Consider the following 19,023-nt stretch of genomic DNA (forward strand, 5'->3'; position numbering starts at 1 on the left):
GTGATCATAGTGACAGGATCAGCCCCTTTGTCGGACAAAGGGTAATGATCGGGAATGCACTCTCCCTGATGGAAACCAAACTGCCGGCAGTTGATTTCAATCGTTGGAAATTTGTTTTGCAAAATTAATATATTTATATGTACGGTTTCAAATTGTTTGCAAATGGTTTTAATTCTCGGGATCCATGTGAGTGGAGAATGCGGCACTGTTCCTTGCAGCCGAGGGAGAGGTCCTCTCTTGTTGGGCAGTGTTTGATCATTAAGGGCTGAGAGGTTAAGTGTAAGACCATTTAGGATAGTACCTGATGGCTTGGCCCAGGGACCACTTAATGTAAGTGTTGGGCCCATAGGATCCATATGATGGGCTCAGGGGTTTACTGAGTCTTTCAGCGAATCCGGCTGGGCCTTGTATTAAAGGCTGGGCCGAACCCATGTGGCTGGTGTGTAGATCAATGCTTGGGTCTCACGCCATACAAAGAAGCCCAACTGGGCAGCAGATTGGAAACTAGTTAAACACTGAACATCTAATGGGCCAAAAGCCCATTTCGAGCTAGGCTGATATGATCACCCATCTATGGGGCGAATCTGAGATTAATATTAGTAAAAGGATTGGGCCTTTAACCTTATCCACTCCAGGAGACCAAATTCAAATTAGATTTGAATCTGGTAACCTCCTGATAAGATCAGGAGTAAACTAACTTAATCTGCAGATAGGATTAAGATAATCCCCTATCCAAATACAGATTTGGATTGGGATAACTCCTAATTAGGAGGTTTCTTAATCAAGAAGAAAAGAGGAGAAAAACAAGAGAAAAAAGACATCAGAATTCGAACTAAGTTTTGGTGAAAGAAAACTCCATGCGAATTGAGATTAGATCTCATTCATACTCCAGAGAGAAAAAGAAAAGTAGTTCAGCCTTTTTCGCCCTTGGAGTTCTCCTCCTGCCGCCACCATCTACCTTTGCAAGATTCGATCTTTGCAGAAATAGGAAGTCAAGAAATCTGTTCTTGACATCAGTCTTGCAAGAAAGACTGAAAAAGACTCAGTGTTTAGTGCTTCCAGAGGGTTCTTGCGAAGGATCCAGTGTGTAGGACGCACCCTACTGGTTCTGTTCCATCCACAACTGTGTCATCTTCAGCAGGAATGGATCTTGGTGCATTCTTTGGGCGTGAACACCAACTTTGGGAGATACTGCTTCTCCGGATCAGGTATATTCCTCCCATTTATCTTTTGGTTCAGATCTGGTTTCATTATGGTTCAAGTAGGATCCTTGAATATTGTATTATAAATCTAGGGAATACGATTCCCAGTTGGGAGAAGGTAGGAAATTTTTGAAATTCGCCCCACCCATTCCGCAACCTTTATGGCGTCCATCAGATGGATCCTACCATTCTTTCAGTTACAGTGTTACATAGAAATCAAATAAAAAAATCAAAGGAACTTCCCAAAGTATCACATTTTGAGCATGATGTAGAAATCAAACCGCACGTAACAGATGAACTCTTAGAATCATCATTGACTCAGATTTTTAGTTCAGTCCAGCCTTTAAGCAATAGGACTGTTCAAAAGTTTAAATAATCAGAAGTTTGATGTCATTTCATAGTTTATTATCCTATTTAACTGAAGGCAAAACTTCCATATGGTAAACTAATTAGAAGAAAAGAAAACATTTGTAAATAGACCCGTTTTATGATTTACCTTCAGGATTAACGAGAGGCAAGCAAGTTCATATCCTTCATGGTTTCATTGCCGAGTGCCAGTAATGGTGGTGTGACAGTGGGCTCGCCGCCAGTGGGCTCGGGATTGGTCATAGGCAAGTTGCCACTACAAGAGCTGTTCCAACTTGCAGAATCGCCAATGGTGGTATTACTGCCACTGCAAACTCTCCACCCGCCACTGCAAACTCGTCAGACAACTGCTGCAAACTTGTCATCGCCGGTTGCTGTTAATCGTCATAGGTCGGTGTGTGTCGCCATTGGACGCAGGAGGTGCTGGCCGCCACTGATGGTCGGTTGGGTGTGAAGGTTGAGAGGAGGGAAGGGTTAGAACGAAAATGAGGTTCTAACCCTAAAGGGCCTAAACATTCGATTTTGGGTTGGGGATATTGAAGTCATTTTATTTTTTTATTTTTTATTTAAAATAGTGAAAACAAAAAAGGATAACATGCGAACTGCTGCCTAGGTCGAATGGTTTAGCGATTTGACCACTCGAGTCAGTGGTTTTCTGACTTTTTCAACGTTTTTTAGGAATTTCCGGTTTTTAGTATAACCGGACCCAAGGGGTTGACCAGCTACCATTTTTCAATCTGCTCTGGTTTTGAAAACCATGCTTTGTATTAATAAAATATTTATTTTATATATATCTAAAATAATTATTTAATTAGATTCAAATTGAATATTGGAATATTTGAATATTTAATCGGATTTGAATTCAGATATTAATTTTCAATATCCCTCAAATTTTAAATTCGGATATTAATTTATCCGATTCGAATTCGATCCATTTACAATCCTAGGTACAACCGATTATTTATCTGACTTATTGGGCCTCCTCATCCAATAACAGGGATGATTCTGGGCCTGGTAAAAACTAGGCATTTGGGTTTGTCGGTATAAATTAATAAAATTATATTTTCGAATAAAATTTAAACTTAAATTTAAGTTCAAAATCAAAATTACAGAAAACATATATGATTTTGTTTTTGGCAAAAGAAGAAAACTACTAGAGAAATATAACCGATACATATGATCATGCACCTCTTACATGAAGTGTATGGAGGGGTTAGAAAACAAAACAAAAGATGTAGAAGTTCTCGCCTTTTGAGCCATTACATGAGCTATTATAGCATCTGGTCTATCTACATTAATAAGAGAAATACTATAAAAAAGGAGAGAAGGTGCCTTACATGTTTGAGAAGAGGTTGTTCACTACAATTCAATTGATGTTTTTAGAAGTTCCCTTTACCTTTGCAAGAATTTCTTTAGCATCTACCCAGGGATATCAACTTCCCCAAGCCTCTAATGACTGCCCAGCGTTCATCTAAAGTTATTGAATTGGCCAAACAAAGCATCCTTCTCCAATGAGAGTATTGATTAGGTGGGATGCAATAATCAATAATCTAGTAGACGCAGAGTGTGTTGGTGTGCCAAGAACCATCCACAATATCAAATGAAATAGGATTATTGTAGAACCATCGAGGTTTAGGCTCAGGTGGAAGGGTTTAGTTCTGTAATTCTAGAGCTTTAGTGGGCTCCAGAGGATAGTAGAGATCAGTCCTATTGTGGACCTCTCCTAGATCAGGAGATTTTCTATACATATCCTTTACAATTGTTATTGTGTTGGATCCGCTACAGAAGAAGATCTGAAAGAGATCTGGATTAAACCCACTTGAGAGTGAATCCAAACAACTCTGGAGAAATTACATTCAAAGAACAAATGAACTTGGGTTTCCATTGGTTGATTGCAGAAGGTGCATTGTAAGTCCCCTTCTCTTCTCTTAGTCTAGAGATCGAGGAGTTTAATTTGGTTATGACAGCACCCAACAGAAGTATTCCAATTGAGGAGCTGACATCTGAAGGGAGTTTGAAGAGATCACAAATTAGTCCACTTAATTGGTGAGGAAGACGGTTCACAAGATGGTCTATTAAAGAGTCTATAAGCTGATCTGACCGCGAATAAGCCATTCGAAGTGTGCTTCCATTATTACTTTTCTTCACAATATAATGGATGTAGGAGAGAGGGATATTGGTGATGGCCATGACTGTGGATTCTTCAAAAATCTCATTAAGTAGATCTACATTCCAGCAGATTTCATATGGGATAAAGCTTTTGACTTTTAGGGAGGCCAAGGCTTCTGAAATTTGAACCCCTTTGAGAATTGGTCTATTATTTGAAAACCAAGGGACCCATGGGTCGTGAAAGGCTGAAACCTAATTTTCTCTGATCTTATTGTCCAACAAAGAGAACCACTTAACATCTTCCTGAATTTTAGGACATTTTCCCATCACCAAGAATCAGACGGCCTTGATTTGCATTGAAAAAGCTTTTGTTATTTAGATATTTACTTCAAATAAGTTGAACCCATAAATCATCTTTTCTAGTCATGAGTAATTTCCAAATTTGCTTTGAGAACAGTGCTTTGTTTATTGCATCTGCTTTCCTTAGTCCAATATCCTCCGGTGTTCTTCATTCTATTTATTTTGTGCCAAGCAATATTGTGTCCATAATTTTTCTCTTTTATCTCCCTTCCACGAAAGTTAATTTTGCATCTGTAAGTTTAACATCCTAAGTGATATTGGGATTTCAACCAACATGGACCATCCAAATGCTATACCAAATCAGCCCAAAAATCAATTCCATAAAATGATTTCCCACACTTAGAATAATGGATGAATGTCGTCCAAGACCAAACCCGATCCATGACAGATCTATTTAGTTTAAGATTTTTTTCTTTAAAAATAAAACAAATAATATATGAGCAGTTAGGTAATTTATCAATTACCGTTAACAAAACCATAAGAGCCGGGATTTCACAAGATATGAAGGTGAAACTTAGAAGGTGCCAAACGTCTCAAAAAATAAAATCGTGGATGTTGCATAAGGGTGAATTATTCCCTCCTGCGTTATTGAAGAAACATTTGAGCCTATCCTAATAATAATACGGGTTTTTACGGTTCAATCCACCCTAAGAGTCCCAAAAACCAAGTACAATCCTCAAGTCAGTCACTCTGTGGGGATGATAGAAAATGCGATAGGGAACATTTTATTGTTGGCATCTATTGTGGTGGCGGATAGAAGCTTTCCTTGATACTTCTCATTTAAGTGTGTCTCATCTACAAATTGTAGTGGCTGACACCCGAAGCGAAATCCATGGATAGATGCATAGAATGCTAAGAAGAGTCGCTTGAAATGATCATCTTCATCGGTACTATAAGTGACATATGAACCTGGATTGGACTTGATAATCTTCTCACAGAACCTTGGAATATGTGAGTATGAGTCATCATCATTGCCATTGATTAGAACCTTCGTGACCTCTTTCCCCCTCTAAGCCTGTTAATATGTTAACTTCAATGCATAGTCACGTTTGATGTCCTTCACGATGTCTATTGCCCTGTATAATGGATTGTCTCATATCTTCTCGACAAGAAGATTTCCTACAAACTTATTTGACCTAGGAAGAATTACAGAGGATGATGCAGCTGCGGTGTGTGAGTGTTGAGGTTGGTATGTATGCACTCGGACCATAAGCTCACCACCTAGTGCACTAGCTCGAATTTCCCACTGGTAGTTGTCCATATTGCACTATGCATGAATGCGTGTCTTGTCATTCCGTTTATATGTATACAAAAATCTATGAGCTACAGAGTATTTAGACAAGGTAGTCCAAAATGCAGCCGCGTCATCGAACACTTGCCCAACTCTGGTTATAAGACCAAGCGACGTTGTTGCTACCATGCTACCACTGTCAGACATACAATTTGAGCCAACACGCGTATGCATGCTATAATCATTATCGTCGGAGCTAGGTTCTCTCCATTATCATTCCAACAGCCCACGTCCCTCGTTGGTTCATTCAACCAGATAAGTGTTTGTACATCATTTTGGTTACGAAGTTTGAGGGTGCATTTCTCCTTGCACTGGATCGTGTAACATATCTTCGCATCACATGGATTGATCCCAAAACTACTACAAATGTCCAGCTCAAATGAATCAAATTCTGTGGTCTCATCTATAGTGATGCCAATTAATTCACCATTGAAGCTGCAAATGCATAAGATTGAATTATCTGCCACGGAGTCCATATGTGTTTGTGAACGGAACCTGCAAAAAAAGATATAGATCATCAGTCATAACTACTAGTGCAAATAGAAAATGGGGGCAGAAAACGTCTGTAATAAAAACGAATAGAATACTGTGTATTAGCCAAATGATAGGTGGAACGCCAACAACCTTGGTGGTGGGGGTTGGTGCTTATGAGATAACTTCTTCCGATGGGAGTGGGGTTTAAATAGGAGGATTAAGGGGTATTTTGAGCATTGTAGCGTGATGCATGTCAATCAGTCAGTGGGTGACCCATCGACAGACATCACCATAGGATGGAGTATAGGCCAGACCTGTTTAGTGATTTACCCATGACTTGGTCACCCATGTAGGTCGATGACTGATGGACACTCGAGTGGAAAGGGTATGGCAATATGAGTTACAGCTCTACGACCAAGGGACAATCCGTTGCAAAGTAGATGCATTATAGCATGATGCATGTCAATCAGTCAGTGGGTGACCTATTGACAGACACCCCATAGGCTGGAGGTGTAGACCATACCTATTTATTGATTGACCCATTACTTGATCGCCCATGCAGGTCGATGACCGATGGACACTTGAGTGGAAAGGCTATGGCAGTACGAGTTGCAGCCCAAGAACCAAGGGGCAATCCGTTGCAAAGCAGGAGCACTATAGTGTGATACATGTCAATCGGTCAATGGGTGACCGATTGATGGACGTCACCATAGGCTAGAGGTATAGGCCATACCTATTTAGAGATTGACCCATGACTTGGCCGCCCATGCAGGTCAATGACCGATGGACACTCAAGTGGAAAGGCTATGGCGGTAAGAGTTGCAGCCCAATGACCAAGGGGCAATCCATTGCAAAGCAGGAGCACTACAGCGTGATGCATGTCAACCAGTCAGTGGGTGACCCGTCGACAAACATCACCATAGGCTGGAGGTATAGGCTAGACTTGTTTAATGATTTACCCATGACTTGGCCGCCCATGCAGGTCGATTACCGATGGACCCTCGAGTGTAAAGGCTATGGCGATATGAGTTACAACCTAACACCCAAGGGGCAATTCGTTGCAAAGTATGAGCACTACAGTGTGATGCATGCCAATCGATCAATGCGGTGACCCGTTGACAGACAACTCAGGCTCTTAAAACATCTATTAATGAAGTGGAAAAGGTCGGTTTGGTTAACACACTTCATAGTCTAACCAAATTATACTCATTTTTTTAGGTCCACGATGGAGCAGAATAACGTTAACACTGTCATTCTTCCATAAAGGGAGTTGCTCAACTTGATCCTTCCCGAATTGAACGCACCAGATGTTGAGTGGATCATGAGTTCTGGAAACGGCCTCTACCAAGCAACTGTGGCCTTCAACGTGTGTGGTCACGAGGTATCATTTACCGACGAACTATGTCCATCGACGGGAGCTAGCATACAAACAACGGTTGCTAAAGGAATTCATCATATCAGAGAAGACCGCCATGTCTGTGTGGTGTATATCACATACCCAGAATACCACAACGCTCTTAGGTAGAATCGGATCCTATAGAGAGACGTGGACGCATTGGTGTAGGAGAATATGGCTTTGCGCCAGCAGAATCTGGAGCTTTGATGCGAAGTCACAGAGATGAGAGTGTGTGTCGATTAGCAGTGTATCGAGCAACAATCTATAATGTTAGTAGTTGTATTGTCCCTTCTGTAGTCCACCCCACCCTTATGTTTAGTACTTATCTGAAAATTTTAATGCTAGTAGTTGTATCGTCCCTATCTGAAATTGTAGTGGCAGTACTTGTGCATTATTGATATTTACTCGCACTTTTAATACTTGACCTGGGCCATCTTCGCCTCATCTGGGTACGTCCAAGGGAGCCCTCCCTTCCTTGTGCATGTGGTTCCGCCACCTGACTACCCCAACGCCCTCTCTTCGGGATAGTTTTTGGGAATTGGCTGAATCGCTCACAAGTCGATCCGGTAGGTGCGGAGGGGTGCAATGGGCACCAAACCCACTCCCCCTACTTCCACTCACCCATCGAGCATCCTGACACCTTCCAATCGCCAATTGGTCTGATGGTGGGAAACAGTGGTTCTGCAAAAGCACTATTTCCCACCGTTAGCCTTCCCCGTTGGACTGGGGTATCTTCGCCTCATCTAGGTACTTATAGAGGACCCCCCCCACCCTGTGGAGGTGGTTCCACCACCTGACTACCCCCCTCTAGGACCGTTTATGGGAATTATTCAAATCGCCCGGAGACCAATCCGACATGTGCGGTGGGGTGCAATGGCAACCAAACTCACTCACCCCTACTGCCACTCTCCCACCGAGCATCCCGACACCTTTCAATCGCCAATCAACCCGATGGAGGGAAACAATGGTTCTACAAAAGCACCGTTTCTCAACGTCGGCCTTCCCCATTGGTCCGGGGTGTCTTCGCCTCATCTGGGTTTCTATAGGGGCTTCTCCCCTCCTTGTGCATGTGGTTCCACCGCTCGACTACCCCCGTGCCCCCCATTCTGGACCATTTTTGGGAAATGGCCGAATCTCCTGAAGGTCGATCTGCCAGGTGCAAAGGGATGCAATCGCCAATCGGCCCGACGGCTCGGGCTGATGGTGGGAAACGGTGGTTCTGCAAAAGGACCGTTTCCCATTGTCGGCCTTCCCAATTGGCTTGGGGCATCTCCTCCTCATCTAGGTACTTATAGGGGACCTCTCCCCTCCCTGTGCATGTGGTTCCACCCCCCAACTACCCCATGCCCTCCCTTCGGGACCGTTTCTCGGAATTGGCCGAATCACCTGAAGGCCAACCAACGGGTGCGGAGGGGTGCAATGGCCACCAAACCCACTACCCCTACTGTTAGACAGTGTATGCCCTTAGCTCCAATCAGATAGATGTACAGTATGACATTTATTGTAAATGAATAAAGTACATATTTGATTCATGTTATAGTGGTGCGTTTCTGTGTAATACCCTTAAACTGGACACATAATACCCTTAAATGAATAAAGTACATATTCAATCTAGGGAGATCTATCCTGATAAGGCTGACACTTATGTGCCGCCAAGTTGGTTGGGGTGGCCTATCTTAGCCGCCAGGGTGAGACCCGAGGTACATGCAGTGTAGGTTTAACTTGAAACCTTGGACTGGACCAGAATTTCAGTGTTGCCCTAGACCTTGGTGATAAGTGGGCAAAACTGGAATGTTACACCTGACCCCTAGACTCGATTATGATACTACACTAGGTGTCGGATTGGACTGTCTTTGATGTGCCAATCAGTGAGATCCTTAGAGGGGGTCAAAACCTGGGTATGTTGGGACAGTCCGAGAATTCATCTGAGTGGGTGATCATAGTGACAGGATCAGCCCCTTTGTCGGACAAAGGTAATGATCGGGGATGCACTCTCTCTGATGGAATCCAAAACTGTCGGCAGTTGATTTCAATCGTTGAAATTTGTTTTTGCAAAATATATTTATATAAAGATATATATCTATATATATATTATGGTTTCAAAATGTTTGCAAAAGGTTTTAATTCCCGGGATCAATGTGAGTGGAGAGTGTAGCACTGTTCCTTGCAGCCGAGGGAGAGGTCCTCTCTTGTCGGGCAGTGTTTGATCATTATGGGCTGAGAGATTAAGTGTAAGACCATTGAGGGTAATACCTAATGGGCTAATCTTACATCTACCCATAGTCCCTGGGTTTTTATAATGTGGCTTGGCCCAGGGACCACTTAGTGTAAGTATTGGGCCCATTAGGAGTCCATGTGATGGGCTTCAGGGGGTTCATTGTCTTTTCAGTGAATTCGGTCAGGCCTTATAACAGAGGCTGGGCTGAACCCATGTGGCTGATGTGTAGATCAATGTTTGGGTCCCACGCCATACAAAGAAGCTCAACTGGGCAGCAGTTTGGAAGCATTCTGAGCACTTAGACTTATTGCGCCCAAAGTCCATTTCGAACTGGCCTAATTTGATTAGTTAAATAAGGGGGCTGATCTGGGATTAAATCAGCAGATAGGATAGGGTCTTATCCCTATCCACTCAGAGAGTCTAGATTCAAATAAAGATTTGAATCTGGAAACCTCTTGATAAGATTAAGAGAGAGCTAATCTAATCTGTAGATAAGATAAGGACTTATCCTTATCTCTTAAAGAGAACTCCTTATCCAAATACAGATTTGGATTAGGAAATTCCTAATGAGATTAGGAGCTCTCTTTAAGGCTATAAAAGGAGGAGGGGGCGAATCATTCAACCCATCCTAGCATCCAGAGATCAGATCTCAGTTTACATAGAGAGAAGACAGCATCAGTGTGACTGTGCCATCTTCTCCCTACGTTCTCCTCTAGTTGCCGCCATACTGACGGTAACTATCGGCCTTCCCCGTTGGCCTAGGGCGTCTTTGCCTCATTTGGGTACTTATAGGGGACCTCCCCCCACCCCGTGGAGATGGTTCCGCCGCTTGACTAATCTCGTGGCCCCCCTCCAAAACCGTTTCTAGGAATTGGCCGGATCGCCTAGAGGCCGATCTAACGGGTGCAGAGGGGTGGGATTTCCACCAAACCCACTCTCCCCTATTGCCACTCACCCACCGACCATCCCGACACCTTTCAATCGCCCACCGGCCCGATAGCTTGTCGGAACAGTGGTTCTGCAAAAGCATTGTTTCCCACTATCGGCCTTCCCCGTTCCATCGGGGCATATCCGCCTCATCTGGGAACTTATAGGGGACCTCCCCCCACCCCATGGAGGTGGTTCTGCTGCCTAACTACTCCCGTGCCCCCCCCTCCGGGATCATTTTTGGGAATTGGCCGAATCACCCGGAGGACCCGGTGGACTTCCCGGTGGGCCTGAGCTTCTCTGCTTCTTGCCAGAAGGTATGTTAGATGAATTAAGAGATACTTCTTTATCAAGAAAGTAATATCTTCTAAGGAATTTATGTTTATATATTGATATTTAAAAAGTCAAAATAATTACAATAAGATACAAAAATAGTTCACCAACATGGAAACAAAAGGGGGAGTTTTTCAACGCAATATTAAAAACACAAAACCTACGTATTCACCATCAATGATGAACTATTTCCAAAACACCATTGTCGGGAGAATAATAACAAAAACAAGTTGCTTAACTATAGACATCCCTTCAGTAGCTAACTCATGGACTGATTTCATAGATTCAATCTGCCTTATGCAAACATCAATTAATCTCTCCACTTTTTCAAGGCGTTCTAGAATATTACCATGACGATTTTCCGATGTAACATCATCGGACCAACCTCGAGGAATTGCCCACTCAAAAAATTTGCAACCACCAATAGAATCACTTTCAGTTGTTGGGCTATCAAACACCTACTCCTACAAGTGCAACACATGTCATTAGCAATATACATGCTTTATATTGATATTGACAAATAATATCATCAAACTAAAAATATTACCTTGGATTTTAATCGACAACTATAAAATAACTTCTGTGGGTTATTCCGAGTTGTATAAATTCGGAGGATACATTTTCATTTGCAATAACAATACTTAGTATTATATTGCAAACTACTCGGACATTCATTCCCGACACTCTGTTGGCTATTCATACCTACAAATGTTCAATAACCCACGATAATGACATTCGTATCTTAATCAACATTAAATACTTAATTTAGATTAATTAATATTCAAATATTCATTTATATAGGTACTTACGGCAACCAATTAGGGAAAAAATTTAACAAAGTAAATGCATGGTGGCCAAACCAGAATGAATCGGATAGACAGGCGTTGTGCCGAAAACACAGGCGGTCTTTGTGCGAATGACGAAGAAGAAGACGTTGTGGTAAAATGCTTGATCTTTGAAATTTAGCTTTGGTGAGTAAGATGCTATAGAGCTCTTAGTTCGAATGAGGAAGAAGAAGACGTTGTAGTAGCTTCGAAATTTTAGCTTCAGTCAATAAGATGTTGCGTTCAGTTCGAATGAGGAAGAATACTGAAATTGTTGCCTTCCATTTGGATGAGGAAGAAGACTAATCGAGGATGATGGAGACACTGCTGGTTCGGTTAGCTCCCCTTCAGAAGTCTACGATCGAAGATGTTTCGCCTGGGGTGAGCAAGAAGACGATGGAGATGTCGCTGGTTTGTTCGGATTGAATGAAGAAGAAAAGAAGATTACCATAGGCCGAATGGGGTAACGCTGCTGCGTTCAATTCAAATGAGGAAGAAGAAGGTGAGCAAAAAGACGACGGGGATGCCATTGGTGTATTCGGTTCGAATGAAGAAGAAGATTACCGTTGGCCGCTGTTGTATTTAATTTGAATGAAGAAGATTACCGTTGGTCGCTGGTGTATCTGCTATATTCGATTCGAATGAAGAAGATTATCGTTGAGATATAAGAAGTATAATGGGATCGAAAGTTTCACTTATCTCAAATGGTGGGGGGAGTTGGAATAAATTTAAGATTTATTAGGTGGGGGTGGGATTGAATCGGGTTCCCTACATCCTTAATTGAATTTTCGACTTGTGAGGGGAGCTGACGTAAGATCCCCCTAATTTATTCCAATCTAATTAAATTCTCCAGTTTAGGCTTTGTTTGCTTTGATTGAAAATGGGGAAATGTACTCTGTTGCTCCCTTGAAAATTTTTGCCTCTCTTTAACAACTCTCCGCCACCTGCTTTCTTGAAACATATCTGACATCCAAAGGACGACAGGTACAGTGGAAACCAAAAAAATGGCACATGGATAACTGGAAGAGCAGCAAGAGCAAACACAAAGCTAAAGGCACATGTCAATCTCTCTGATTCCAAATCAAAAGACGCCCAAGGATAAAACCACGGGTATAGAGGATTTTTCTTCTACTCTCCTATATATCTCTCTTGGTTTCATTGTCAACCTGATTCCTTTCAGTCTCAGCAACAAGCTACCGGAACGGAAGTGATGATGGCTAGTCCCAGTAGACGTATATTTCATGTTACTATGTACCCCTGGTTTGCGATTGGCCACATCACCCCCTACCTCCACCTCTCCAACCAGTTAGCAGAGAAAGGCCACCGAGTCTCCTTCTTCTTGCCTCCCAAAACAAAGTCCAAGTTGGAGCACTTGAACCGCTACCCACATCTCATCCGCTTCATCACAATTCCTATCGCTCGCGTGGACGGCCTCCCGCCGACCGCAGAGACCACTGCTGATGTGTCTAGCCCCATGGTTCCCCTCCTCATGACTACCCTAGACCTGACCAAGGACCATGTTGAAGCTTTTCTACTTGATCTTAAGCCTGATTTAGTTTTTTATGACCTCGCCTATTGGCTTCCAGCCCTGGCACGACATCTTGGCATCAAATCCATCCATTACAGCGTCGTCAGTTCTGCAGCGTCCTCCTACCTCGCATCACCTGCACGTATGCCGCCCAGCGCGGGGGTCAAACAGTTAACCCAGGAAGAGCTGATGCAACCTCCAATGGGCTACCCATCATCTTCCCCATTTCAGATTCGTCGCTACGAGACTCGCGATGCATTATTAGCCTTCCAAGACAGGGGTGATGGGTTAACATTCTACGATATGTTGACGACCTCGTTTGGAGATTCCGACGCCATCTGCTTTCGAACTTGTCGAGAGATCGAGGGGCCTTACTGCGACTACATGGCTACCCAGTACGGAAAGCCAGTCTTATTGACGGGGCCATTAATTCTACCTGCTCATCATCAGCAACCAAACACAAGATTATTGGACGAGCCTTGGTCCAAGTGGCTCGGCAATTTCAAGGAGGGATCGGTGGTGTATTGTGCATTTGGAAGCGAATGCATACTTCAAAAGGACCAGTTCCAGGAACTGGTGCTGGGGTTTGAGCTGACCGGACTACCCTTCTTGGTAGCACTGAAACCACCACACGGAGCATCAACAATAGAGGAGGCATTGCCCGATGGGTTCAAGGAGAGGGTCCAAGGAAGAGGAGTAGTTCATGGGGGTTGGGTTCCACAGACGCAGATACTGAGTCACCCCTCGGTCGGGTGTTTTGTGAGCCACTGTGGGTATGGCTCCATGTGGGAGTCTTTAGTGAGCTCTTGCCAGATAGTACTGATTCCAAACTACGGCGATCAGTTCATGCACACCCAACTATTAACTAGAAGTCTGAAGGTTGCGGTGGAGGTTGAGAGAAGGGAAGAAGATGGATGGTTCAGCAGAGAGAGCGTGTGCAAGGCCATAAGATTGGTGATGGACGGAGAGAACCAGATCAGAAAAGAAGTGAAGGCCAATCATGTTAAGTGGAGGGACTTTTTGTTAGATGAAAACATGCAATCTTCCTATATTGATGCTTTCATCCATGACCTACGAGTTTTATTGGGTTGGAGAGATTAAATTTAAATGGGTGTCCAAGAGATTCAAATGGTGCAGCTCACATCCTTGGTAATGCATGTTTAAAACTTAGAAGCTGAGTTTCAGTTTGTTGGAGCCTTCCCTATGTGGTGTGGTACATGTTTGTTTGATAGTAGAGGCCTTTGTTTTAAGTTTACTTGTAGCCTTGTTTTTATTTGTGTTTTGTCCTGTTGTTTTGTTTGTGGTTGTTTGTCTTGTTTCTATTCTGTTTCTGTTTTCTTTACGCTCTCCGGTTGGAGAAGAGTGCAAATTTAGATGAAAGAGAGAGTGTTGAATAAAGCAGCATTATTAACGCAAAGATCGGATTCGAATATAGATTATATTTGAATTCGATCTTATAAAACAAATAGCCCATATGAATATCTGATCGGATCTTACAAACGCATATTCCAATTCGAATATGTTAATAATGTCGGATATGCGATCTGATTTAGTAGTCTGACTTCTTTACAAAGAGATTTTGTAGTACTCAACTACAATATGAAGTTTCAGTTTGAAAGAAGTACAAATATAAGGTTTTGAGCTTCTATTTGTATTCCTTTCAAATGGAGATGAAGAGATTTCTTAGAAGTTAACTACTATTTCAATAGAACTTGAAATATCATTTGGGTCAAACAGTTTTTGACAAAATCAACAGTTTTGGACTAAATATCAGGTTTTAACAAAATTAGACCCAAAATTAAAGTTGGGTGATGGTTTGAACGGTTCAACCAATCAGTCAATAACAGATTGAAAACACGGGTATAAATATTATTAAATGACATCTAATATTATATATAATATTTATGTTTATACATATTATAACATATTTTATTATATATGATACATATATATGTATTATATAATATAAGAAACCATTTGGCAAGTCTTTTTTGTGTGGTCTTTTGGGGTTTTATAATGCTTGGAAGACCAAAATCTAGTCCTTCTCTATTTGATAATAATGAAAGATAGGAAGTTAGAAAGACCTATGACCTAAAAAGCTCATGGAAGCCCAAAATGGCCAAAAATTTGGAAGCATCAAAGGTTTAAATTTCATCATGTATACATATCGTATCTTCGGGTTCTTGGCATGGGGAATGGTCCCAAATCAATGCTATCATTTCTTTTCGTTGTGCCGAAGGTGTATCGATGCCATATCGATAAGTTTCGGTCATGTATCGGCCGATATGGTAGCGTATCGACCAATACACAATGACTTTTCTGTTGCGGAAACACAAATTGAAATGGTTTCGAAAGATGGCTTCTAAATCCATCACAGTTGGCTCCTCCTGCTACACCGCAATTAAACGGTATTTCAGAGAGGAGGAATAGGACCTTACTGGATATGATTCAGTCACTTCTCGTGCACTCAGAATTGCCCACATCCTTTTGGGGTTTCGCATTGGAGACTGCGATATATGTGCTAAACTGGGTTCCAACCAAATTGGTTCTGAATACTCCATATGAACTTTGGACCGGAAAAAAACCAAGTGTCAGACAATTGAAGATTTGGGGTTGTCCAGCACACATTAAAAGAATGAGTGCGGACAAATTGGAATCCAAGACCAGCCGTTGCCTATTCGTAGGCTACCCAAAGGCTCTATGGGTTACCTATTCTATGACTCGAGAGAACAGAAGGTGTTCTGTAGCCGAAATGCCCATTTCTTGGAGGATGATTACATCCTAAACAGTCATCGTCACGAAGTTGTTCTTGATGAGGAGAGCTCAGGGTCAGTGGGAGATGTCCCACAAGTTCTAGGTAATGACCAACCTAGAAGATCTACCCGGGTTTTCAGGCCTCCGGTTCGTCTCAGCTATGACCAAGATAGTTACCTGGTGGAAGCTACGACCAGTGAGGAGGATCCCATGACTTATACAGAAGCTATGTTGGACATAAATTTCTTGAAGTGGGTAGATGCCATGAGAGATGAGATGGATTCAATGGAGACCAATGGAGTTTGGAATCTAATAGATTCGCCCCCTGAGATAAAAGCAATTGGTTTCAAATGGATCTATAAGAGGAAGAAGGGCCCCGATGGTAAGGTTGAAACCTACAAGGCTCGTCTGGTGGCGAAAGAGTATACTCAGAAAGAGGGCATCGATTATGAGGAAACCTTTTCGTCGGTGGCCATGCATAAATCCATTAGGATCCTGTTAGCTGTAGCAGCATACCATGACTACGAGATTTGGCAAATGGATGTCAAAACCGCATTCCTGAATGAACATCTTACTGAATATATCTATATGTAGCAACCACAAGGTTTCATAGTTGTAGGTCAAGAACACATGGTATGTAAATTGAATAAATTCATATATAGACTTAAGCAAGCGCTCCCCACATATAGACCACCTCTAGACCGTCCGAACTCGGCTATCTCCAAGCGGCCTCAAGTGTAAATAGGAAGTAACCCCCTCAAGGTAAGGGACTGGAACTTGAGTGTTCCCACCTACTCTCCTTTGTGGCTTCATTTGAGTGTTCTCACCTCAAGCCTCATCCACCTCACACCCCTCCTATTACTAACTTGAGTGTCGAGTTTCCGCCTCGAATACCAACACAAGGCCTCTAACATCTTCCTCCATTCCTTGCGGGGCCGACCTTCTAGTCCTCGCCCACCTCGAGCCTCAGGCTACTCAGCAACTTAGGAGCGAAGTTACAATATTATGCTCAGCCCATTCTGAACATCAACACGTTCTTTGGATCAAGTTGGCCGAGGTACCAAAGTGAGAGCAATGAGAGGAGAGTAGGTGCAACAGTAAAATTAGAGTGCATGAGAGAACTTACCGTGGTCAGTGATCCGTATTTATAAGTGAGGTTCCTCTTGAGGGAACATAATGGGCTTCCCAATGACTTCTCACTCGCACATCGGGTGTCATTAACGCCGAGGCCATTAAGACAATGGCCACATGAACGAGCCTTACTCTATCGACTATCATTAATGTATCAAGGGGCTCGACCAAGGTCATAATACTTGCCATTATGATTCTTCATTAAGTCAAAGAGCAAAATATTAAAACTACCCTCCAAGGTCTGCACAATGACAGAACTGCCCCGAATGCCACGTGTATGTGTTTCTTGGATGGAAGATTCAGGCTGTATGTATCAAAGAGAAATGGAGAAAAGTGTAATTTTTCTTAGAAATTATGAGTAATGTTATATATAACCATCTGATCAGTCCCCTCTTTTATATAAATTAAATTTCTTAGGTTCAGTTTGAAAAGAGTACAAATATATATATATATAGTATAAATTTTGTTTATTTTATTAATAAATAATGTATAATTATGCTGTGCATAATTATTAATAAATAATTGTACATAAAATAATGTATATTTTATATACAATTGCGCTGTGCATATTGTATATAAATATATATTTTATTAATAAATAATGTATAATTATGTTTTAGATATGTGATATGCATTTTTTTATTTAATATTTTTTTTAATTTAATTTTTCATTTTTAATTTATAAAAAATATTAAAAATTACAATTTGAGGACAAAAAATGGTGTCTTGCAATGCATAGATATCGAAAAATTAACAAAAAAAAAAACGATCACTCCAATCGAACATTGAAATGCAAAATTATGGCCTCAGAAAATTTGCATGCAATAAATGTACAATCAATGACCCGGTGATCAAGTCAAATGAATGAACACTTAAATTGGCCGGATTGAATGGTTCTTGACCAAGTCAATGGTTTTGGCTACCTAATGGGTTTTGACTAAATTGAACCCAGAATCGTGACTGAGTGAAGGTTCAAATGATTCAATCGGCCGGATCAATGGAACACTGATCAACATCCATGCCAACGCCAAAGCTAGATGGTCAATTATAGTGAAAAATTTTAGCTCCACTCCCTTCCATGAAGCACATATTTGTCATTTTCATTGGTGGATGACAAGCCACACCTTGTGTTATGATAATATTCGAATGTTGGGTTGAGGTGGCTGAACTCGCAACAATGCCCCCCACAGCCCATCTCAGTCGTGTATTGGGCACATCTCCCCATGATAAGTATGGGATGCATGTGGGGCGCAAATCTGATCCTTCTTTTTTGAAAGTGCAAATCCGATCCCTCAGAAAGAGGAGATGCAGGGTCAAATTTGTGTAATTTTATTTTTTTTTTAAATTAAGGTTAATGAAACTCATGTGCAGTTTTAAAAACCTTAATTTTTTTAAAATTAAGGTTAGAACAGGCCATCCGTTCAAATTGGCCAATCAGACCATTCAACCTAAAAACCAGACCCAAAATGATGGTCCAGTTTTAAAAACCTTACTTCCACATGAATCCCCCATAAACAGAGAAGATGTGAAATCACATCAAACCCATCCCTCTCCTCTCCAAAAGAGGGGATGCCTGCTCTGTAATAAGATAAATGGACCTCACGTTTACCCTGATTTATCCCCACCACATGAATCCCCCGCGAAAAGAGAAGATGCAATATCAAAATGGTGTAGTGTAAGGTGTAACCACAAGCCCTCCATAATCCAATGTGTCACTTGATTACTTGGCCTCAGCACATCATCGATCGGGATCTATTGGTTATCTTTCTGCAGGGAGGCCCGATTGTTGATCCTCCATAGTAATAATGCACCTTCGAGTGTAATATACAGACTATGTATTTTATTTATGTGGTATTCTATACTTACATGGTCCAACTGATCCAAGTGGGTTAGGACTTAGGAATGTATCCCAAGTAATCCAGAATGGACATCAGCATCTCTCACCAATGCTTTTTCTATTCTTTCTTTGATTGAGCAAAATCAGTAATTTTGTTAATTCACTAGTTTATAATAAGTTTTTTTTTTTAAGAGAAATCTCTGTGCTCATGGCTTTTCTTTCCAATTTTCCCTCCTCTTTCTAGCATCATCTTAGGCTTCAAATATAAATTTG

General features: G+C 41.8%; 1 protein-coding gene across 1 annotated transcript; it reads left to right on the plus strand.

Moving 5' to 3' along the window:
- Positions 1-12,483: 12,483 nt before the first annotated feature.
- On the plus strand, positions 12,484-14,327 carry LOC104599616 (cyanidin 3-O-galactoside 2''-O-xylosyltransferase FGGT1-like). The gene has a single exon (XM_010262228.3). The coding sequence runs from the start codon at positions 12,711-12,713 to the stop codon at positions 14,127-14,129; it is 1,419 nt and encodes a 472-aa protein (XP_010260530.2). The 5' UTR covers positions 12,484-12,710; the 3' UTR covers positions 14,130-14,327.
- The last annotated feature ends 4,696 nt before the right edge of the window (positions 14,328-19,023 follow it).

This window comes from Nelumbo nucifera, chromosome 1, assembly GCF_055504915.1.
Source record: "Nelumbo nucifera cultivar China Antique chromosome 1, China Antique-T2T, whole genome shotgun sequence".
NCBI lineage: Eukaryota > Viridiplantae > Streptophyta > Magnoliopsida > Proteales > Nelumbonaceae > Nelumbo > Nelumbo nucifera.

What these genes read in the sequence shown, in the direction of transcription:
- LOC104599616 (XM_010262228.3), top strand. Translation starts at nt 12,711, where the DNA reads ATGATGGCTAGTCCCAGTAGACGTATATTTCATGTTACTATGTACCCC.